The 24,351-nt window shown below is 37.6% G+C and overlaps 1 protein-coding gene across 2 annotated transcripts in view; it reads right to left on the reverse strand.

The window, feature by feature from the left end:
- Positions 1-24,001, reverse strand: part of KCNIP4 (potassium voltage-gated channel interacting protein 4) — a 431,453-nt gene extending 407,452 nt beyond the window's left edge. For both annotated transcript variants that reach the window (XM_068680017.1, XM_068680011.1), the window contains exon 1: positions 23,661-24,001. In XM_068680017.1, the coding sequence (XP_068536118.1) occupies positions 23,661-23,721 (61 nt within the window). In that variant the 5' untranslated portion in view covers positions 23,722-24,001. The remainder of the gene's footprint in view (positions 1-23,660) is intronic.
- Positions 24,002-24,351: the final 350 nt, after the last annotated feature.

The raw sequence follows: 24,351 nt of genomic DNA on the forward strand, positions 1-24,351 counted from the left end.
GAATATTTTGAAAACAGGTTAATTTACGGATATCTTAATGGCTTGAGGAACCATGGTCTTAAGGCACCCTATGACCTAGAAAATCTATAAAGATGGGAACCAAGCACGAGAACACTTTCTGGCTTTGTAACTAATCAGTTCTGAGCACAGAAATTTTTTGAAATGTAATTAGCACTCAGTTAACTTTGTGCCAGCCACCTGATGTTGGCACAGAAAAATCTCTCCTTTTAAGTGACTGATAAATGGAGAGAGGTGGGTTTAACACTGCACAGCATTAGAATACATATAAAAAAAAAAGAAGAAAGCAAAGTTCAAAGAAAAATCATTGTGTAAGCTCCTGCCATGTACATTATTAAAAGCTACTCATACACTGTGCACTAGATGGCTACTGAATTCTCTTGCTTAATTTGCGCTCAAATTGCCACAGCAGTGAGCCTCAAAATAAGAATTCAGCAGACAGATAGCGGTCTGTTGCTTTAAAACAATCCAGTACATTGATATGGCCCGATGGGAATTGGAAAGCTAAGAACCAATGAGCAAACCTAGACACTTAAGTCTCTTCATTTACGATCTGATGTGGCTTTTCTGGTTTCTCGGAAGCCATCTGTAATAGTTCTTCCACTGTCTTTAAATAATATTGAGAATCAAATCTTTGGCTCTTAGAGAGCTCTAAAAACTAAACGTATTTCCCTTCAGTTTAAAAGATTTTTTTCTTTCATTTTGTTTGTATGGTGTAACACTAGACATCTTTCTGCTTTTCCTAGAAAAATAAATCTTAATTTATTCTTTAATTCTTCAACTAGACCACATTTTTTCATTTTTGTCCATATTTGCATATAAAAGAATGGGAATAATTTATTCTACATATGTTGCAGAATGAAACAACCATTTCTGTGGTAGTGAATTCCACAGTCTGATTTTACTTAGGTTAAAAAAACCATTTCCTTATCCCTGGTACTGATTTAGATATTGAATTCAATTAAGTTTTACCAATGGTACTGTATATTTGCTTTTTCTATTTTTATTACCTTATTTTAGCTATTATATAAAAATAATCCTGATACAATTCTGATTACAAGTACTTGCTATATTTGAAAAGATTAATGCTTAAAACCTAATCGTTACCCTTTTTTGATCAACACTTCTTAGAATGAAGAAAAAGCAATGTTTGCGCAGTAAATATTTTCTCTGTATCCTGTTAATTCATCTGAATATTGGAATGTTTTGAAGTTTTTTCTTTAATATTTTGATAGCAAAATTACCAAAATTTTTGTACATCCGTTCCAATTTCTTAGTTAAGCAAACAAATACGTAACTGGAAACAAAGACACAAATGTATCATTACATTTGCTCATGTCAGCAGTTCTGCCAAATCTAATAGCTAAAAAACATTCAACACTAGATTTTTTTTTTGTGTGTGTGTATACTATATATTATCAATTTTAACCGATCCTGAACTTCATTCATAAACTCACTGAATATTTTAAATAATAAACAGGAAAAAATATTCAATAATATTAACTAAACTTTCAAGACCCAATAATCCAATAAAACCTACATTAATAGATTTCAGATAAGGTATTCAAAAAGACCTCCTGATCCACTGAAAAGAAGTCAGTAAATGCCAATGCTCTTCCAAAATCATTCTGTGGATTAATTTGTACTAAAATATAGCATCAGCATTATCAAACCTCTCTAAATAAAGGACACACCTCTGAAATTGCCAGATCCTTTCCAAAGCCACATCAATTACTTAAAAATAATTTTTATAAGGGGGTTACTTCAGGTTTCCAGTACTACCCAGTTATCACTGGGCTGGAAAAAACGCTGTGGAAGAAACTTCTGAATTCACTATTTTTGCTTCCTTGAATCATCAACCTGATGGAAGCCAGAACAGGCAGGCACTAATGATAACAATGTAATCACCTTTTTTTAAAATTGGAAGATTAGGATCATTACCAGTGTTCTCAATGATATGAAACAGAGCACTGTAAAATTTTCCTGGTCATCTGAGGAGGATCTACGCTGTGGTACCACTGCTTTGCAATAATCCCCTCCCAAACCTTGTCGTGAGCCTGGGGAATGGGAGAGGAGCAAAGGCAGCAGGCAGCTGCAGGTAGCAGCATGGTTGTGTGGAAGGGCATCTCGGTGCAAACCACCAGGGTCCTTCTGGAGCTCACAGCAGCTGGAATTAAAAAGCCAGGTATCCAGGTATGGCTGGATACCCACTAATACTGTCAGTCCCCTGGGTTGCAACTTTTAGCTTCTCCCCACAGGCTCACAGACCCAGATTTCGTGTGAACTTTAAAGAGTTTGCTTGACCAAATATAAAATAAAATGTTCAGGCTAGTTCTGCTGTGAAAAGGGAAATTTCTTCTTAGTATATTTAGCATCATTTCAAAAAAGTTGTCAGGGCTCAGAAAACACATTTACAGTTCTCTTAAGCTCTGGTGTTTTCCACTTGAACTGGATGAAGTGAGCACAGTATTTTTATCTTGTGTCCACAAAACATACAATGCAGAGGAAAAGCATCATATTTCAGTATTTGAACCAAACCTACATATTGTATTTTAAATATAAAATGATGCAAATTAAGGTATTTTCTTACTTCTGTGAAATTTCAGTGTAGTCCTTTCTCACTGTAAAGTACATACAGTTAATATTCATCTTGAGTCTTCAAAAGAATCAGGCCATGCAGTGACAGTTGTTAAGGAGACAGAGACTGACATTACTTGCAATTGTCTACCTCTAAAAAAAGTCAAAGCAAACCCCAGTTCCTTTACACAGAAGGCTGAACTTGCTATGTCTATAAAAATAATATTGGGCCCAATACAGGTAAGTACAACATGCTGTGAATGAATGGGTTTCAAATGGACAGAGGAGTTTCCTATGAGGAAAAACAAGAAAGAAAAAGATTTTTCATTCACTTACCCTCAGTCTCATTTGGCTATTTTTAAGTAAACTTGTCAAAAAGTAATGATTTGACCACTAAAAAAAAAAATGGTAATTGATTTCTTCCTTGCATTAAGCATTCATTCAGTCAGAAAACATTTAATATTCACGGCAAGGAACAGACATTTCTCTGTCACATTTGCCAAAATCCTATATATTTATATGAGGCAATGCTGAATGTCTCCATTTTAAAACAAAACACACAAATTCTTCTGTTGCTTTTGCCTCAATGATGTATGTTTTATTTGAAATTCACCTTAGAAAATAAATAAAAACCTCAGAATTAACTCTCAATTTTCTCGAGTTTATTTTATTTTTTTTTTTTTAAGAGAGAAAATTTACTGGAGACTTTAGGACCCTGTAGTGCACATTGAAAAGTACAATTTTATTTTAGAACACGCTGCTACTCTCTGCAAAACCCTTGAAACCTGATGTCAGCGAAAAAGAGTCATTATACTTGAAGATTTCCACAGGGAGAAACAAAGCATTCAAAATACTACTCTCCCTACCAATGCCTACAGATTTTTTTTTTCTTTTCTTTCTGCTGTTTGGATAAATTGTTGATGTTAAGAATAGGAAGAAAAACTTCTCTGGAAATGGAACGGAATTAATCATCAAGAGAAGTGCCATAATGCCAATGAAAGGCAGTTAACCTTACCTAAGTTATCCCATTGCTGCTGGATTGCATACAGCTTAAGAGTCTAACTTTACAAGCCCTCAAGGGTGCAGAACTGTTATATGAATCAGTAAGAGCTCTATGAATAGAGAATTTGCAAGGGGAGGACATACCATCAATATTTGATTGTGGGTTTTTTGTTGTTTTTTTTTTTTTTTGGAAAGTTTGAATTATACAGCAATGTGTCTGGATTATTCCTTCTAACATCATGTTGCACAGCAGTGTTCTTTACTTACATGGCACCCTAAACTTTGCTAATCTATAAAACGAAAGATCTTAAGGTAATTGAGCAGAATGATGAACCAAGGGAGCCAGATTGATTTAAATACCCCATTACACATAGACAATGTGATATCAAACCCATCTTCTTTCTGCTTAGTTTCTCCTTTTCTGTTAAAGGGAGTTATGTGTGTAGCACAAATAAACCACTGGATGAACATTTTAAAGATTAAGTCATACAGATATCTAGTCATCTTCACCATGTAAGAAAGTATTTAAGATCAAAAAGTAGCAAGACCAGAAACTAGACAGGTTCATAGCCTTTTTTCTTCTCTATTCTCTACCTTTTTTTTTTCTCTATTTTCCCTTTCACATACAGTTCTGTTAAGGCCTGATGCAGAAAATCTTAATATCAAACATATTTATTTAGATGTACCAAAAGGGAAAGCAAAGACATGAAAAATATTACTCGTATCAAAAGCTTTAAATATCAAATGTGCTTTAAACAGGCGTGTATAGCATTCATTTCAGCATTCTCTAGGTATCTATATCAAAAGATAGAAGGGCTATTATGAAATAATCACATAATACAAGAAGTGGTCCTTCAGTAAAAACAGTTTAAAATGTAAGTGCTTCTGCTATAACTAGTTACCATAATCCTTTCCTAGCTGAACTGCAAATTAATCACAGAACAGTACCTCTAAGCCTGCTACCATCCACATTAAATTAATTGCTGGCTGATTAGCAAAGAAATTCAATATTAATAAGACTTTTTTTTTTTTTTTTTAAAAGTAGGCTATCAGGTTTCTGTACAAATTATGTCCCAATCTGAAAAACTAAACTTCACTACAAGATAGAAGGAGCCATATAAACAGAATAAATGACTTCAAGAGCTCTCTTCTGAAAATCAATGTCAGTTCACTACTTCAACAGCTTTATAACTGCACTGAAGTGGTTTCAGTTCCAAAAGGTGATGCCCACATACAACACTTACCACTAGCTTTAATTAAGGTTTAATGTATCCCCAGATTGCCCCAAGCTAGTATTAACAAAGTCATTTGATTTAATGAATGCAGAAACCATAGCCTTAAACAGGCTCTACATTAATTTGGCAAAAGGTAGCAAACTAACATAACCAGACTTTATAGAGTATTCTGTTTCTTGCAGTCTGGAGAAAGGGTTTCCATTTTCAGTCCTGATGACTACATCTTAAAACTTGAGGGAGTAGAGCATGACTGCAGGCTCTCTCTTCATCAAAACACTTTAAATCCCTGACTATTTTCAAGCACAAATTGAGCCAAATTTTGTGACTTACCTCTTCTGTGGATGACTCTACATCTTCAAATAAAGACGTTAACAGAAAAGGAGTTCCACAGGTGCACATCTCTATTTTGAGAAGTGTCAGTCATTAAGGTATTTATTTTTTTACCCCCAGAAATTAATAATTATACTCATCTTGGGTCTCTGTATCTGCATGTACACTCTTCTGAGTGGCTATGACTTTGTAATTTGAACGTGACACCCATTCCAGGCATTTGTATTATTCCTCCAAAACTCACAATAGAATTTCCTCCATAGAAATTCCTCCATATCTGGCCATACACTTGGGATTTCACCACATCAGCGGCCCCTCTATTGCAAAACACAGAATGGACCAGCAAGCTGGAGCATGTCAATTTGAGGAGAAGCTGTTTGTTTTGTTTTTTGCTTTTTTTTTCCTTCTGATAGTCAATTGTCCATAAGAGATTGGCCCAGTAAACACCCATTTCCTTTACTAGTGGGGAAAGGTATCAACATCCATAATGTAATTATAAAGCTTGCACCACCAAAATAAGGAAACAGTGAAAAGATTAAAGCATTCTGAACACAACTATGAGATACTTATGATGGTCAATTTAGTTTACCTTTCTGAGCAGATTAGCCAATCTAGTACAGGTGAGTGGTATGTACTAAAACAATCAGCCTACAGGTAGCTGCAGTATATCCTGAATCTCCTTTTAGTGGTTTTAATTCTTTCAATATATGGTGGTACATTTGAAGTACAGTTGTAACCACATTCTATTATATGGAGATCCTAGTTGTCATTTTTGAAATTTAAGCATCTTGTTCTAACCTAAAGTTTCCAAATAAGCAAACCACTAATAAATAAACTGAAGCAACTGAATGGGTATATCTCCTCTCTACTAAAATAACCAGTATGGTCTTGACAAGTTCTAACAGAACATTGTTTCAGCATGATAAGATACTTTGAACAACTGTCCCACTGAAGTCTTTAACATATGCTCTAAAGGTCTGAGATACAGATTAAAATCCGTCTTGCATTCAAAAGTCATAGAAAGCTATTACACGCACCAGGACCACCTCATAGCATCAACCTGTTTTTAAATATTCATGAGTTTGTAAAAATCTAATGAGCAATTTTCTTACATATGCTTTTAACACAAGATATAACCTCAATCAAAATTTGAGACTTATACTCTTTGGAAAGGTTTCAGATGCTTTTTCATTATTATTCTTTTCTAACTTTTAGACATGCAACAAATGCTTGCAAACGAAATTACATTGATGCTTCATTGTAAGAATGAAGAAGTCTTTGCAATTACCTTTTTATTTACAAGAATAGAGATTTCTGACAAGTACAAGTATTTCAGCTCATGTTCTTCCCTTAAACATTTTAAAGTGGTTTTTATTAACACTATAGTTTTTAGTAAGAAAGTTTATGAATTAAAGGTTCACTTTTCTATCATAAAAATACAGAGCAAAACCACAATAGTAATATCAGTATCCAACCTAGTATAAAATAAGGTTCTAAGAGAGAGAGAGAATTTCAGGCAAGTAAAACTCTCCTGTGCTTCAAATAAAGATGAAGAGAAAAATGTAATACTACAGTTCTAAAGAAAAAGCTCCAGGTTGTATTATGATACAATCACCAAATATTTTTCTTTAAAAATAGGCTAGTAGACATGAGTTCAGCTGTGTAGCTCCTTGTATTCAACTAGTAACTACAAAATTCTTCACTTGACTGGAGGCATCTTCTCTATGCAAGTTAATATATGAGCTTTATAGTATCTGTTCTGACTGCATTACTTAAATGGGTCATTATGCAATATCTAGGTGATACTGCCATGGGCTACAACACATGAAGAAACTTTCAACACCATTTAATCAAAGTGAAAAACATGAACAAACTCCAGACCCCTAACCAGGATTACATTTTCACTGGGATAGGTTTTTACACATCCCAGAGTTATGAAAACCCCTGTAAAAAACGGTATGAACAGATTCATCTATTTTATCCAACTAACCCATTAATTTCATTTATGAACACCATGGATGTACAAAGTCAACATACATGGACAATGAAACAGAAAATTAAAAAAAAAAATCTTACATGCTATATATGCATATGCACACAAAAGCAGCATTTCAACAATTTGGCTCAAATCTTCAACTGTTGATGCTCACATAGGCAGCCAATAGCTATTCACAAAAATAGAAGACCAACAACGTTGAAAAGGCAAATGAAGAGCTCTAAAGAAACTGCAAAAAGAACAAATCCCATTCCACAAGGGTTATGTGTACAGAACTAAGCGTCCTAACAGGTAAGGAAATGAAATTAACATAAGATTTTATTCCCCAAATTATTTTCAGATAGATCATGGAAATAAAGTTCTAACTTTTTAGAGAGAAGTATATTTTCAAATGTGTAATTCTTCAGGACTTACATCTTTGAGTAGATATTAAAGGAAACTGTTAAAACCTAATCACTTTTTTTTTTTTTTGATGTTTAAGCATTTCACTAATTGAGAGCTTAATTAGTTAGCACCAAACACTTAAAACCACTCCTTTCCAATCCATAAACTATTAGTTAAACAGTATATCTTAACTACAGAACTACTCTTCAGATTCCATATATAACTACAGCCTTCCCTACCATTTGCTTAAAAATATTAATTCCAGTTTTCTATTCCCCTCAGTGAGGATCATCCCTGGTGTAACTTTTAAATACAAAACTATGCACAGAAATCTATATAAAGATGAAAATGCCATATATGGCCATTTTGTGGGCCACAAAATCACAAGTATCCCTAAAAAAATAATTGCAATTAACATAACTATAGTGTATAATGGCATAAAAAAAAAAAAAAAAAAAAAGAGTCACCAGTTTCAGTCATAATTACTGAATGGCTGAGGCTGGAAGGGACCTCTGGAGATCACTTGGTTCAACCCCCTGCTTGAGCAGGGCCACATTGAGATGTTTGCTCAGGACGATGTCCAGGCAAGGAGGAAGAATCCACTACCTCTATGGGCAACCTGTGCTCAGTCACCCACACAGTAAAGATGTGTGTATTGATGCTCAGAGGGAACCTCCTGTCTTTCAGATTTTGCCCGCTGTCTCTTATCCCGTCACTGGGCACCATTGAAAATAGCCTGGCTCCATCCTCTCTGCACCCTCCCCTTAGGTACTTATAGACGCTAATGAGAAACCAAGTCTCTTCCCCAGGCTCAAGAGTCCCAGCTCTCTCAGCCTCTCCCCATAGGAGAGGTGCTCCAATTCCTTTATGATCTGCATGGCTGTTTGCTCAACTCTCTCCATTATGTCCATATCTCTCCTTGAGGAGCCCAGAACTAGGCACAGTATTCCAGGTATGGCCTCATCAGCACTGAGTAGAAACTTTCAGTGACTCTCAGCCTTCGCGAATTTACCATTAATAATTTCCATTCTTAGCTTCCATCATAGAATAGCATTCCTCTCACACAACTCTTCAAAAAACAAACCTGTATGGTGTTTCTCAAGTTAAGTGAATATGGGAGACAAGGAACAAAGTCTTTATCTACTCAAGATTTTAAAGCACTTTTCATAGTAGGCTGAGATGGTACTTACATGAGCTAAGAATAAATCTGGTAGCTGCGTCATCTCTGAGATAATTGGATTTGGAAGCAATTTAGCAATGTTTAAAAGTATAATCACTCTGAACAATACACTTGATTCCTTAAGATAGAAAGGCATTGCAAGGTGTAGTTTCTGAGCTTGAAAAGTATGGCAAAGACAAAATGAAATTCCTTTGGCTTTGTGTTCATTTCTATACTGAGTGAGAATAACATTAGACCCCAGTCATGGTGTGCAAGGAAAATCCTGCAAGCATCCAAGGTCAGGCTGGATGGGGCTCTGGGCAACATGATTTAGTGGTCTAGTGGAAGGCATCTCTGCCCACAACAGGGGCATTGGGACTAGATCTTTAACGTTCCTTCCAACTCAAACCATCCTATGATCCTATAATGTAATATAAAATGTTACCCAATCTCCATACTGATTTATACTCTTTGCAGTGCTATTCACAGTTTCTTCTCAATTATACTAATGCTTGGTGATAGTGATTAAATCCTAGGAACATCTCTGACAGAGAATTTGACTTTAATATTTTACAAGATGCAATTTCATCGAAATCAATATCTATTCTGAATATTTTACTGTATTTTAGCAAACTTTAATATATATAGGCCCAAACTTTAACAAACATCCTTAAAATATTAGCATGTTCCCCAAGAGTGTCTCCATAAATTCCCTGAGCTAGAAAGAATCAGATTTGAATTCTGCAAAGCAGATGAAGCTGTAATTCAACAAACACCCAATTTCTGGGCCTCTAGAGAAGTGGAAGGCTCCCACAGTGCTGTCTGATGTGGACATATTTAGCATTTCCATTCAGATTGGGGGTGTGCTTTCAGAATAAGTCACCTAATATTCCTTAGATACCACATCCGTTCATGTCACAGAACAGATTTGGAATGCACAAATTGGATTCTTTTAGATGAAACTAAGTAGGAAGATGTGCTCCAGAAGATCACTTAATGCACTCCAACCATTAGCAGGTATTCAGTCCATTGAACTAGCCCAGAGCCAGTCTGAGGTAAAACCTTGTAAAGTTTTTATTCATCATTACTGAATACCATTTCATTCTGCAAATCCTATTTCCCAAATTTAGGCATAGCCCGAATGCCTAGACTGAGAAAGTCATGATCTTCCTACTAAGCCATCTCAATTTAATTTCTTTGTCTCTTACCAATTATTTTTCTTCAAAACTTCAGAAATTGTCCAGCAACCTTATTTTAAGATGGCAAGAATTTTAATTAAAAGCATTGTGAACCTATCATCCAATGAACAATGCAGTTCTCCTTACAGCACTATCAAAAGGTAAATAATTGCTGTCTTAATAGCTTAATAAAAGGCTAATGACTAGTCTGATAAAAAGTTATACAAGAGCAGGCACAGCAAATACAATACATTGCCTGCTTTATTTCCAGCTAAGGTCAAGTGTCTGACAAAGTTCTTCTGAAGTAAAAAGGCAATGCAAGGTTGATGTATTTATTGAACATTTAAATTTAATTCAAAGGGAGAATAAATACCGTGAAGGCAAAGCTACACAATGTATAAAATGCATTAGTTGTGATGAACGATAACCCCGTGAAGCTGCCTAAGTATACACAAAAGAAATGATGTTCTATATATACAAGTATAAAAATCAACAGTGTAACATTTTCCTAGCAAGGAAAAGGCAAGGAATGTTGAATGGTGTAAAGTTAGAGCGGCAGCTCGGTGTCTCTAGAGGACTGCCTGATAAAAGGCTCTGTCTGGGCTAGTTAACACAGCTTTATCACACCTCACAACTGAATTCAAACACACAGTTTAATTTATTAACATCCACAGATGAGCTATCATGGAACTCTCCTGGAGCCACAAGCCTAAAGAACCATACCCCTAAACTATCAAACTATAAAAATGAATTTTGAAAGGATAGATAATAAATCCACTGTGGTCATTTGCATGCAAGTACCATTCTAACACTGAGTTTAATCAGGCACTGGGCAAAAAGTGAAATACTTTTGGAGTATATACAGCAAAAATTACAACTAGAAAAGCCTAAGCTGACATAAAAGTTAAAATACATGACATCTTTCTTGATTAAAGTCTTGAAAAACGAGAGGAATAAGCACACACTATTTTATCATAATAACATTCAGTAAGACACTCGTATAAAGCGGAGGCACATCTTTTCAAGTGTGAGATGGTACACCACTGATAAAAATAATCTGAATAACAAGTGTTTGAAACTTCAAAAGCTTCACTATTGCCTGTGACATTGACTTTTCATGTTAAAAATTTGCTTAAAGTAACTGTCTTCCGTTTTGATTCGTGAAAGAGAAAGCAAAGATGTTCATGCTACATATAAAATGTTCAAGAGCTAAAAGAAACCCTAAGAAAACATGCAGTTCATAAAACAGGTCACTGTCAAAGTTTCCCTCTCACCTAATTCCTTTCTGAAGAGAAGGTCCAAATCTAACACCTGGAAAGCTGTGCAAGTTCAAGTTGCCCTTTCCCCAATACCCATTCAGATCACAAAAGATACAAAAACTGGAGGCCCATGAGAATCCCTACAGTCTTTCAAGCTTCCCACAGGAAAAAAAAAAAAAAAAAAAAAAAAAAAAAAGAAAAGTTGATGGTTGTTATTTCTTGTAAGACAATAGCTCCTACCCCATTCCAAAGTCTTGAGAGAAGCTTTGTACAAAAGCAAAAGATTTGCTGCACTGCAAAGATGCTTACTTTACAGTAACTGCTCCTCACATCCAACAGGAGCTGGGAGATGAGGATCTCACCTCTGTCAAAGACATAACTCCTACTGAGCACTCATAGGATTAGAAGAATTGCCATCAACAGGGGCAAGATGAAATCTCTGCTATGTACGATGCAACCTCTCCCATTGCTAAGTTGAAAACTGCACCCTACTTTTATTTTTCTGATTGCAAACACTGTGGTTAGCGAACAGATTTTGAAGTTAGAAGATAAAAAAAAAAAAAAAAAAAAAAAAAAAACATTAAAAGATTTGTTTGTAAATTAGAAAATATGAGGTAGAGTTCCACGGAAATAATCTATCCTATAGACTATAGAAACCAAAACAGTTTTTCTTTACTCTGTAACATTTATGTATCTGGGAGGTCTGACACTGCTGAACACATGAAGCATTGAGTGTTTTGCAAAAGACACAGCCATTCTTACTTGAAGATATAAACAAGACAACATTCTGCAATATTTATGAAATAATGGTTTTGTTCTATTCAGCACTGTAAAATCTAGGGTAGGTATTTCATCGATTATGTGCACCAAGCTTTACAAGGAAGAAGATTTACTTCAGAACTAAGAAAAACTTTGTACCAGTAAAGATAAATTCTGGAATAGATTATATAACAATGTTATGAAGCAAACAGTGGTGGATTTTAAGTATGCATTAGAAAATGCTGTCTGCACTAACATACAAAATTTTTTTTCTGCCTTTGGACATCAGGATAGATAACGAGACTTCTCAACTTCTCTTTGAAACTATTTTTCTGTAACTCTCTTACTCTATTGCTTTTATCTGAAAATTACAAATAAATCTGTTGTAATAAAAAAATTGAGCTGCATTTTGCATCAGCTCATAGTGGACAGCTGTATGTTGAATGTAATCAGCATTCAGAGAACATAAACCTAGAAATTTCACTATGTCTATTTATTTCATTATGAGACAGAAAATCAACAACGTCCTTGGTGGTGGTGGTTTATTCTTTCCTCCCCTTAAAATACAAGTTTCTCAAACAATGCAATTACCCAAATATACCAGCATTCCTTGAAGAAATTTTGTTTCCTATATAGTAAGTAAGTAACTGACTCTTAAAAAGACGAAGTTACAATTTTAGGGGCCTCAACAGGGAAACTGACTCTACTCTACTTAGCTCATTTTGTTTCACGTATACTTTTGCATTACATTAGCATTATAAGGTGCATTGTCAGTGTAGCTGGGTATCCCATAAAGCTACCATCTATCTTTTTTGGTTTAATAACTTACAGACCACACAGGAAGAAATAAAAGCTTTATTTCTTTCCTTCTCTGTGACACATTTCAGAACCTGAAGGAATGAAGTCTAGTTCAAACATTTTATTTATATAAAATGTTGATGAATAAAATGTTTTATTTATCAATTAAGTTCAAAGGTTTATGACAAAGCATATTCCTTAAGTACAATAGGATGATTCTCAGTTGTAACCACTCCACTGTATTGCAGCTGTCATAAATCAGCCTTTCTAATCACAATGCAACAGGCACTGAGGGATCGAGAAGATCCATATTAATTGCCTCAGTGCAAGGTGCATTTAACCAATATGCCCTCTCTTGGAACACAACGTGTTGTTTTAGTGTTGTTCCAACAAGAAGTTGGCATTATTTATGTAATTAATTGTATGTTTACTATTGAATACACATTCCCTCTAAGACTATATCTGCAAAATGGACAATCTACCATCTATACAAGCGGCATTGTTAAGTTGCCACTCACCAAATAAGAGTTTGATAATGCCATCAACTTTTTGCTGTTGTTTTCAGTGAGGAATTAGCCTCTTAACTGACAGCTGTTTCTGCACATATTCTTCATGATGCAGCATGTTGGAAAACACACCATTTGTGTTATGGGTTCTTAAAAGGCTTTTTTGTGTGTTTTCCCTTCTTCTGAATTCTTTAATTAAAAATGTCTTAACAGGTTGTCATTCTAGTAGTAATTTAAAGTGCTGTTGATAAAACACTTCTTAATAAGATGTTAGAAATATACTGACACCTTTCAGATAGCTTTACTTTCCATTCTGAACAGGTCAAAATGTTTTTTCTTTTGTATTTCTAAACATATGGAGTAGCTTTTGAAACCTGGTAAATTAAAACACACAGTTAAATTATTTTTAATTCATTTTTTTTAAACATCGTGAGCTCTTATCTGAATAACACCCATATCTTCATGAAGGAAAAAAGTCACTGATTTTTAAGAAGTCTGTGATGACTCAAAGACTTTATAAAGATCGCTTCTTGTTTCTCAGTCTGAAATACAGAACTGTTTTATTCTATTTTAGTAACAGAAAATTAGCTGAATGCAAAAAAAAAAAATGAAGTGCAGCAGAGGCAAATATTGTTACAGGTCTACATAATGCCTAAATGTTCTACAACCTTGCAAGCTAATTAAGCAAGGTATTTTAACATGCATCTGTATGATTTTAAGTCTCACTAGCTTATGCATTTAAAAAAGATTTAAAGTACTAGGGGAAAAGCTTGATAGCAGGTGTGCCATGTAAAGAGCCATGTCACCATATACCCTCAGTTGCATGTGTTCCTTCCTCTCCTTAACCTAATAATACTTTTCCTCCTGACTACTGGAATTCTGTTTTATAAAACTTGAGTAGAAACCTACCAGTTCACTGAAGACATCACATATTCTCCTCTCCCTTGACTGACAATCAAACAAATCTGAAAGAACCATGTAACATCTAAACATCATCAGACAGGTATAAGATTACACAAGGGCTCTTTTGGCTGAGGGATTCATGTGCCCCTTCCAAGTGGCAACAAAACAGAGGCAGAGCAGAGAGACATTGCTTGAACTACTCAGAGGTTTCGTCTTCTCCTGCAAAGGGGATATTCACCACCACATAATGAAAGGACAAAACCCATGCCTGTTTACGAAATCCTTACAGATATTTGACCTCCTCTTTCCCCAATGCCCAGGTAGTAAAAGAAGTGTGCAGTCCTACAGAAATGGACTGAAAGCAATGGCTTTGAAGAAAAACAATCAAGTGGGTTCATAGGTCCTAGCCACAGTTCACTCATTTACCCAACTCTGGACAATAGCCTGGGAAGACAATTGCACAATATAACATATTCGAAAAAGCAACAGAGGTCAAAACCAAAAACAAACACCCCCTCCCCCCCCACAATCATTACCATCAACACAAAGATCAAAGAACATAGCTAATAAATACTGCATGTTACCAATCCAGTAGCATGAAGACCTCTGTATCTTAATCACACCTGTAAGTTGTGAGAGAAAGTTTCTTTATTTTTATTTTTTTTTCCTCTTTTCCTTCCTTAGGCATCTTAGATGCTGGTAGACAGCATACGCTGGCTGTGCACCGAAGAGCCAATGCATGCATGTATTCAATTACAGCATCTTTTCAAAAATAACAATGAACTTCATTATATACTTGTTTCACTTCCCAGCAGGTGGATGCTGCCAGCACACAATACTCTGGAGAAACAGTCTAGATTTATCCGCAATAGACAGCATTACTACATGTGATACTTTTTATAACACTGCATCTCAGAAAAAAATCTGGCAACCTCAGATGCCCACATATCAACATGGAGAAGGAAATATAGAAAGAATATAAAGAATTAGATATGTAGGGTACCATTCCCTTACTGAACAGTGGAATATACATCAATAGTCAGAATGATAAAGGACATCTGGGGATCATCTGACAGGAATACTGTTAAAACTCAAGACCTATGGAGATCTGAGAAAACACCTATTGTATTGTTACCAGCATTCAGTAATGCAAAATATGATTCTATCACGGGATCTACTTGATATGCATCTCCTATATTGTTTCAAAAGAGTATTCTTTAAGGATTTTTCCCCATCTATTTTAGATAAACCCTTATCGCTTATCTCCAGTGAAAGAGAATAAAACAGCAGATCCCACAATCAGCTTGCTCAGATACTACCAAAGCCACACACGTAAGAAGGTATTTCTGGATCTTTTTTCTCTCCTTTCTTTTACCTGCTCAGGACTGGAGCCCCACAGCCCAGCCTGTCACTATCCCTTGTGCCCACATGTGCAGCACACGCACAGTGCATCCCTTTGTGGTACTCAGGCTCTACATGCAGGGGCTCAACCCAACCCATCCTGATGCTTCCAACCCAGAAGGGTTGGTATAACACACCTTGGCGCGCTCCGAAACAAACTATCTCAAAAAAAAAAAAAAAAAAGTCAGTCTTTTCTAGGATGTTCTTTGAGACCGTGAGCAGTAGTGCTCACACCAAAGTATTACAAAAGAACTAGTTCAGTTATTTGGAAACTGTGATCATACCTTGTTAAATTATGCTACTTAGCCTATTTACAGACTCTTCTACATACTATAATATTCAAAATCTTCTTGTTCAGTTGCAGTGACACTTGTATTTGACAGATATACACAGTGCAACTTTCAGAAGGTCATAATTTTAATTGCATGAGGCAAATATGTCACATTAAAAAAAAAAAAAGAAAGAAAACACCTGCATTTTTCCTCCATTCTAACTTACTGCATGCATTTAGGATGTTCTCCATTTAGTGCAGTTCTTTTTGTTGTATTACATTTAGCTCTTGTTCAGCACAATGTCGCCTTTCAATATGTTTTTATTGTAACATATGTTGTAATATTGTTAAAAATTCTAAGAAAGTCAAATAACTATATTTAACTCTAAAACTCAGAATTACTTTAATTTTATAAAATTTTCCTTGGGTTCTTCAATACTGATTACACCAAACTGAATTTCTAAGTGGTAGAATGCAGGATAATTTCTTTGTTAAAAAGCATTACCTCGAACTAAAACTCAAAGCAAAATCTATAGAGGCAATACAAGCAAAGAAGAGGACATAATGTTATACTGCAACTTTTTAAATTACTTTTTAAAGTAATTAAAGACTATGTTTTGGTGCATAAACAACAAAATAAAAAAATATTTCTATACACAGGGATATTTGTCAATATTGCAGCATCCTTGTCTGCAGTGACTCAATGGTTTCACCTGAAGCATATTGCTTCTGCTCTATTTAATAAAACCATTCAAGGATTTGGAAATCAATTGGTACAGATTATCAGAACCATTTCTGTGAGAACATACAGAAAGTCAAATTTCTTGCAAGAAACAATTTAGGGATCTGACCCAAGGTGTCCTCAACTAGCACAGCATGAGCATCATTAGCTTCTATGTTTCCTACTGTAGTCCTTTTATACAGCAGGGAAAAGTAGCCTGAATGCAACATATTACTGTGATGCCCAGACATCGAATGCACCTTTTGGCAGCATTAGCCAGGTAGTACAAATTAAGGAAACCCCCCAGCTATTGTATCGTTAAGAGACTAGAGAGCTAACGAAGAGGTGCTTAGACATGCTGTTCAGTTTACTGTTAAGCACGTAGACAAGTGATTCAGTAAGAGGTTTTGGTCATTTGACTTTATTTCAGGATATACTAGAGCTATAAAGCTTTTAATTACCACTAAGCATTTATAGCACAGCTGTTTCCTTCCTTTACATGCAATCATGTAATCTTGATCTGTGTTTCAGTTCCAGGTTTAGTGTTCTCCTGATTTGCACAAACATTAGGGCCCAAATCCTTATTCACTGCAATTATTCCCACTGGTATCAAAGGATATATAGGTATAGTAAGGAGACGCAAATGAGTTACTGTGCTGACATGCTCTTCTGGTTGTTTTCACTTCGGGCAAGAATAAATGACTTTAAAAGAACAAAAACAGCACACCATACTGTGACAAATCAGAGCCATCATAATGTTTTATGGCTATTGCTTAAAATTCTAATAAATCCTAAATATTTCTTCTGGATTATAAGCAAAAGCAAACTAATTCAAAAATAACAAAAAGATTTGTTGCACTAAGACCTCATGACTAAAGTAACATTCATAAAAATTCTCTGCTGGAAAGACAGCTGAAAATTGAAAGAACAAGACAATGTATCAGTAAAATGGCCCTTTTTTCCTATCATTAAAATAGCAAACACTTTCCTACTGACAGGATGAAATAAAGCAACCACCTTGCAGTCTATGTCTTAGGACGTTTAGAGCCTTTAATTTTGTCTAACCATTTCTATGCTGTCACCGCTTAGTCATTTTGTGGCATGCTGATGTAGCGGGCTATAGAGTGCTAGACACTTCGTGGTGCTCAGGGAAGCTTCTGCGTTTACATTTTCTTTGGTGAAAATATCTGGCCTACAAATAGAAATATTTTCTCCTGTATTAAAATCCAAACATTGAATTGTGAAGCATTGTTCTTAACAGGTCAAGACATTTATAGTTAAAAATTCCCTATTATCATGCCCTGCACCTGTAGTTCATTTCTCCAGTGGACACACAAGCATCTACGACTTTCATTCCACTGTCTGTGTCGCTGCAGCATAAATTCCTTTAGAGGTACAGTTTATAGCTGTGATTCCCTGTAGTATGTTTTTAAGTTGTTTTATAGGTGAGAAAGAATACAAAAGCTATATTTATTTCAGACTTCTGACAGAAAGCTAGCTCCTTTTAATACCATATTAAGTCTCTGCTAGTCTGCCAGAAATAAAACACAGTATGTGTTCAGATATACAGCTTTTATTCTGTGTTTGGGTTTATTCTTAGAGGTGAATGGATTTGCTATATTTTTCAACCCAACCACATATTTTAAACTGCTGCCAATTTAGTTTTCTAAGGACCTTTCAGAATCATAGCAGCAAGGCTGGAGCCCTACCTCCTCTGCCACGTGCATGAAGGCAGTAACACCAAACTCATCTGCCCTAGAGAGAGTGAGAATGGGGAAAAAAAATCAGCTATATGAGCCCATGACACAAGTCTCCTGCAATACAATTACAAAATAATAATTAAGAACATCACAAAATAATTTGACTCTCTGCTTTCCATATATATATAGACACACACACACATATACACTCACACATTACGTATGCTTTCACTTCTCTTCCACATTGTGCCTGGTGTAACCAGTGAGAAACCTGGGCCAAATGCTGCCTAGCCAGCCAAGCAATAGCAAGCAAAGATCATGGAAAACAGGATTCTGAATAGACAACTACTATCAAAATTTTAACACTTATGTCAACCTTTTGTCCCTTCAGTTTTGAGACAACAACACATTATAGTCCAAGCCAAACCAAACAGAGATACAATATCCAAACAAGCCCATTAACTTCATCATTACTATCTCCAGCTGTGCTGCCATGACACACTCACAAGAAATAAGGTCTTTATACCTGTGACCCTTACTTCCCAGAATAGGCCCAAACCTATTAATTAAAGGATTCTGTTATTTATTAGCACACACCACTTGATTCAGACTGTATTGACTACAACTACTGGGGAAAAAAAAAAAAGGATTTGGCTCCTGGCCCGGTGCACAACCTCATGCCAATATTTTCTCTCTCATCTCAAATAGGAGTAATGGCCTCTGCTAATAGCAGACAATAAATGACCAGGATTCATTTGGCAAGCAAGGTTTCCCATACAGACTATTTCAGTGCTCTGTACACTTGCAAGAAAGGACAAGCAGAATTTGGGGGAGAAGGATAGTAGGGCAGGCTGGCAAGAATGCAGATATCTATGAAACAGTGAAGCAATCAGGCATTGTGGTATTTTTAGATACTTTATTTTTCAAGTGCCAAAGATTCTGAATAAATCACAATGGCAAACAGGATGGCTGAGATGGGATAGATTACAGCTGAACAGCGCACAGATCAAATATTCAGCTCCAACCCAAAGCATGAGTCCTAAGTGCATATCTGATACACGGTAAAAGCTTTCCATGACACAAGCCATCTACTTCTCTTACGGTTACATTAACTGCTAGACCCTGCATCTGCCTCTATATATTTCATAAAGTCTAAAAACACCTGGAGTCAGTTCTCTAAACTCTATATACCTGTCTATACACCTGGAACTTGTCCAGACATTTGGTTATTTGTATCAACTCTCCTATTGTGGTTAGTAACTTTGAAACACACAGAACAATGGAAAGTATATTTTCTGCAAAACCTATAAAACTGATACTGGTGGAAGGCCAAAGCATTTTCAGCATTCATATCAATTATGACTCTCAATACGAGAATTTTGCATATAATCACTGCTTCATGTGCTCACTGAATGCAGAAACTGGAGATGGAGGCAAAGACCAAATGTTATACAGAGGCTTACACTGTATTTAGGTCTCTCAAAACCTCAGTTATTTCCTCCATCCTGAAGGAGCAGAATATATTTTTATACTTTATATACACATTTTTATATTATATTTGTAAAGATACCCCCTGTATTAGATCAGGAGTCCATTTAATTTATTCCTTCCCTTGCATATTTGCCAATTTCACAGAACCACATGGAATTTGGAAGCAGCATTTCTGACTGTGGCTCCTATAAAGAGAACATATCTGTGTTACACAGGGCTCAGGCACAGACAAGATCCACTGGATACAAGTGCACCAGATAAAACAGACAGAAGATCTATCATATCTAAGATGACATGAAGAGTGTTAAGGGACAGTTGATCATTAGTGGCCAAAGTGACACTTGACTCCTGACTGACAGCTCTCCCTGTGGATGGAACTCCTAGACAACCCAAAACTCTGATATATTTATTGGTGGAAGTCGCCTGGAAAGTCACCATCTGCTTTTAATCGTGTCAGGTGAATCCCAACTTGGCTATGAAGGACTTGGTCCAGTATACACCTCATTATTCCCATGCCACTCAATAGGGTACACTTTTCTTTAATATCAGTTGTACCTGAAGTGGTATAAGAAACTGCTTTTTATTCCCTCCCTCCCACCTTTTTTCTTGTCATTGTCTTCCAGTGCATTTTTTCCTCACTTTCGTCATTTTTCTTGCCATTGCTTTTCCTAAATTGTTATATTTAACTTTTCCCTTGTGTAGTTTCTTGTCCTTCTGTCACGGCTTCCTTTGTCTTCTAAGAATGCCTCAAGCAACGAGAGCAAACCATTCATTAAAATCAAAAGTGAACGCTATCGTGCAAGGATCTCTCAGAGGTATGGCAGCGAATACCAAACTAAGAAAACTTCAAGTTGGATAAACACCTTTCAATAGTACTAGTTGTTCTGTCTTCTGCACATACTGTAGAAATGACAGCCTCTTTTCTGGCATACAGAATTTGATATTGCCCTGTCTAGCCACAGAGAAAGCTTCAAAACTTGTCATAAATTTACTTCACAGCTTTTGTCAAGATTTCTATTGTTCGAACGAGGAAGGGCATACTGGTCAGCACAATTCCCATTTTGAATTTACGGTACTGTAAAGTAAAGCAAGCAGTGCATACAAAGTGCCTCATTCATATTAGTCTACCCCACACCTTAAATTGGTTCTAGACATTCAACCCGTAGGACACCTTTTGGTTAAACTTACTCATGCAGGTAGTCATGTAAACTTTTTCTAATAATCTCCCTCTGCTCTTCTGGTTTTCCCAAGACCCTTAATTGCCTTTACCCAGTAGCATACAAGTTTTGGCTATCCGTAGTACAAACACAACTTCCCCACAGATAAGACATTGATAAAGACTGTTTCATGGGGCAGAGGGATGAAACAGTTCATCTTTACAAAGGCTGAGTATTTCAGAGAGGAAGCATTTTGCTACTCAACAACTCCCAGTGGTGCTGCAGCCGACGCTAGCTTGAATGTAAAAGATGTCCTCCAAGTTGCAATACAGTAAATGTAAGGGGAAGAGTGGCCAAAGGGCATCATTACTCATTTAAAGGTACAAAGTGGTTCCTTTGTTGCTAATAATTTTTATAACTTCAGCTGCTTGTATCTTGCTTGGGCTTTATTTCAAAAAACGAAATGGAAGAACAACTGCACTTCTTTCTGGTGGTTTCATTTACTAAGCCTCATGCCCTACCATCAAACCCCTACAACAATTCTACTACAGACATTACCATTTAAAAAATAGGTAACCTTTTAAATATTGCTTGTATTTGAAGAGAAATAGTGGTAATAAATCTACTGAATACTCCTTATTAAATAACCAACAAATGCATTCCAAAATGCTGATGGCCCTGGAAGAGAAAAAACTAGACAAGAAAAGGGTGAAAAGAGAAGTTCAGATCAAAAAGGAACAAAATTTTGAGACTATGAACATGTGTGTGCTCTGTCATATAAGGAGGAAGCCCAGAGCAGTGAAGCTGGACACTGACTTTAACAAAAATCAAGCTAGTGATGAGATATAAGTTGAATGGTGATCTCAGGTGTGTCACTCTAAGAAAAGGGGTATTTGCTTTTAGCTCTGTCATTTTTATTATCCCAGAAGTGGAAAAAATAAAGATAACTTATTTCTGAGAGATGCTTTTCCTACAGTAACTCATGTTTCAGTTAGAAACATACTTTAAAACAGTGCAAAAGTGTATCTTAGCTTTGACCATTACTAGCTTAATATCAATTAAATCCTTCCTTAATTTCTAAAAATGACAAGACATACATATCAAGAGAACCAAAATGAAACACGTGCATACTATACAGCTCAACAGAAAACATTTTCTATAAAAACAACACCTTGATATATCACATCGTTTGTACAGCATGGATTCAGATAATAATTCCCTAATTTACATTACATTTTCCCATTACTGCTAACCATACCTGTAAGATGAAACATTAAGTTGCAAACTTTCTTTATTCTTCAACACCTACAGTAACAGCCCATATACCAAATTATGCCTGTGCAAATCAAGTGCATCTGAATGCACCTGAGCTGTGTTTTCCCTGAACAGTCCTGCTGGGTGGTTGTACAGGTGTAGCTAAGAGCCTGCCTGGTGTTTGACAGTGATGTTGTATGTGTTAAGGGAAAACAGACTGACTTTCTGCTATCTAACAGAAAATAGCTGTAAGGCTGACAGTGGTATGTAGAGGAAAACATCTGAATTGTAACTCTGGGACTGAGATCTGAAAAGCAGGGAGAAGTATCACAACATCCCTTCGATAGCTGAGCCCCTTGCTGGAATAACCATAATGTATTTTTCTGAACCTTTAAAGAAATGCAAAGCCATTCTAACAGTTGAGCTGATAACCTAAAATTAACTGCATACACACTTGCAGAAGTTCCCTATCCCCAAAGGAAGTGATCTAGTATCCTGCATAAAAGGCTACAATCCCTAACAAACGAGAAAAGCTGGGACACTAAGAAGAGAGAAAACCGAGTGCAATCCAACAGAGGGCACATGGCTCTGAGCCTCTACTGACAAGCAGAAAGACTACTTTGAAACATCAGAAAACAGGAAAGAGTGGGACTCCACTGCACCTCTCAAACAACTTCACGACAAGACTGTTGTTCTACACTGGCATTGCACAGTTTATGAGAAATCCAGCAACAAAGAAGCAAATATGAAACATTTTCCCATCTTTTCTTTTTAGAGAGCAACTTTTCCCTATTTTTGACTGGCTATTTTGCAAAGTTTTTCAGCTAACTCTCCAACCTTCCTCTGCTTTACCACCTTACCTTGAACAGCACACCTTCCTCAGCAACAGCATGTTACACACATCACACCCACACAGCTTCATTTCTAAATAAACCTGTTTCCTACACATGCTGGGCGAAAACTCCAGCACCCTGGCAGTGATGGACCACAAAGCACGCTGTTCTCCTCCCTAAGGCACAAGTTATTTTGTAACCTCCTTCAGGTGAGTGCAGACCGCACATTACAGTACAGAGAAGGAAGAGGCAGCAGGTATCCTTTGGCTTAGAACGAGCTGGTCTCCATCAGGTAGTTATGCAAGGAGACCAAAGCAGGGAGGTGTGAGTGGGACTGACCAAAATCACCTCCTGGGAGTTAGCACCAGAGAGGACGAGAGGTTCGTACCCAGCCCCAGATCATTTCAGCGAAGGCAAAAGTACCAGTTGGGTCACAGCAGGCACCTTACGGCGGGCTTTGCGAAGCGCTGACCATTTCCCAGCCCCAGATTCCAGGCACGAAGCGTCTGCTCACCGTCCCCGCAGGCACACACACATTTTTCCAAGACACCCCCATGCAAGCAGGCAGCTCCCCCCTCCCAGCCCCACGCCAAGTTGCGAGACTTGCTGCTGAAAGCTGTGAGGGGGAGAAACCCCAAAATAACTACGAGGGGAAAAATAAAAATAAAAATTTAAAAAAAGGGGGGGGGGGGAAAAATCCTCGCGCCCCCATGCTGCTCCCGTCCTACCGCCTGTGGAGCTGGCCTCCTCCAGCTGCGCCGAGATGCTCTCCACCCTCCTCACGTTCATGCTGGGAGCCGCGGCGGGGCCGCGGGAGCCGGAGCGGGGCGGAGCGGGGCCAGGGGGCGGCGGAGCGGAGCGGGATCAGGATCGGGAGCGGGATCGGGAGCGGGGCCCCGCCTCGGCGGTGGCGGCGCCTCCCCCGCCACCCGCGGCGGCGCGGCACGGGGCGGGCCACGGCGTGGGGCTGTGGAGCGGCCCCGGGGGGGACCTGTCCCGGTGCGATGCCCGCCGGGCAGGGGAGCCGGAGCGTGGCTCCCTGCCCTGCCCGGGCTCCGCGGGGTGGGAGGCGGCGCCCGCGGCCCGAGCAGGGCGGGCCTGGCAGCGGGGAAAGCCCCGAGGGAGAGCCCGCGAGGGCCGGGCAGAGCCGTGCCCGCCGCCCTGCGGCTTCACACAGGTGGTTCCTGCAGCACCTGTCCCGCCCCGCCTCGGTTCCCGGGCCCTGGCGGCACCGAGACCTCAAATAATGGAGCTCGTCCGAGTTGTGCTCCGTGAGCACCTGCCTCTGAGGGGTTAGCAGGGGCTGGGGGGCTCGCAGCGCTGCTGCTGCCCACCGGTGCTTGGTGGAAAAGCTCCCTGGGGGCAACTAGCTCAGAGCTGAAAGAACAAGCCCGTAGCGTGTCAAATCCTTTCCTTGTT

The sequence above is a fragment of the Anas acuta genome, chromosome 4, assembly GCF_963932015.1.
Source record: "Anas acuta chromosome 4, bAnaAcu1.1, whole genome shotgun sequence".
NCBI classification, from domain to species: domain Eukaryota; kingdom Metazoa; phylum Chordata; class Aves; order Anseriformes; family Anatidae; genus Anas; species Anas acuta.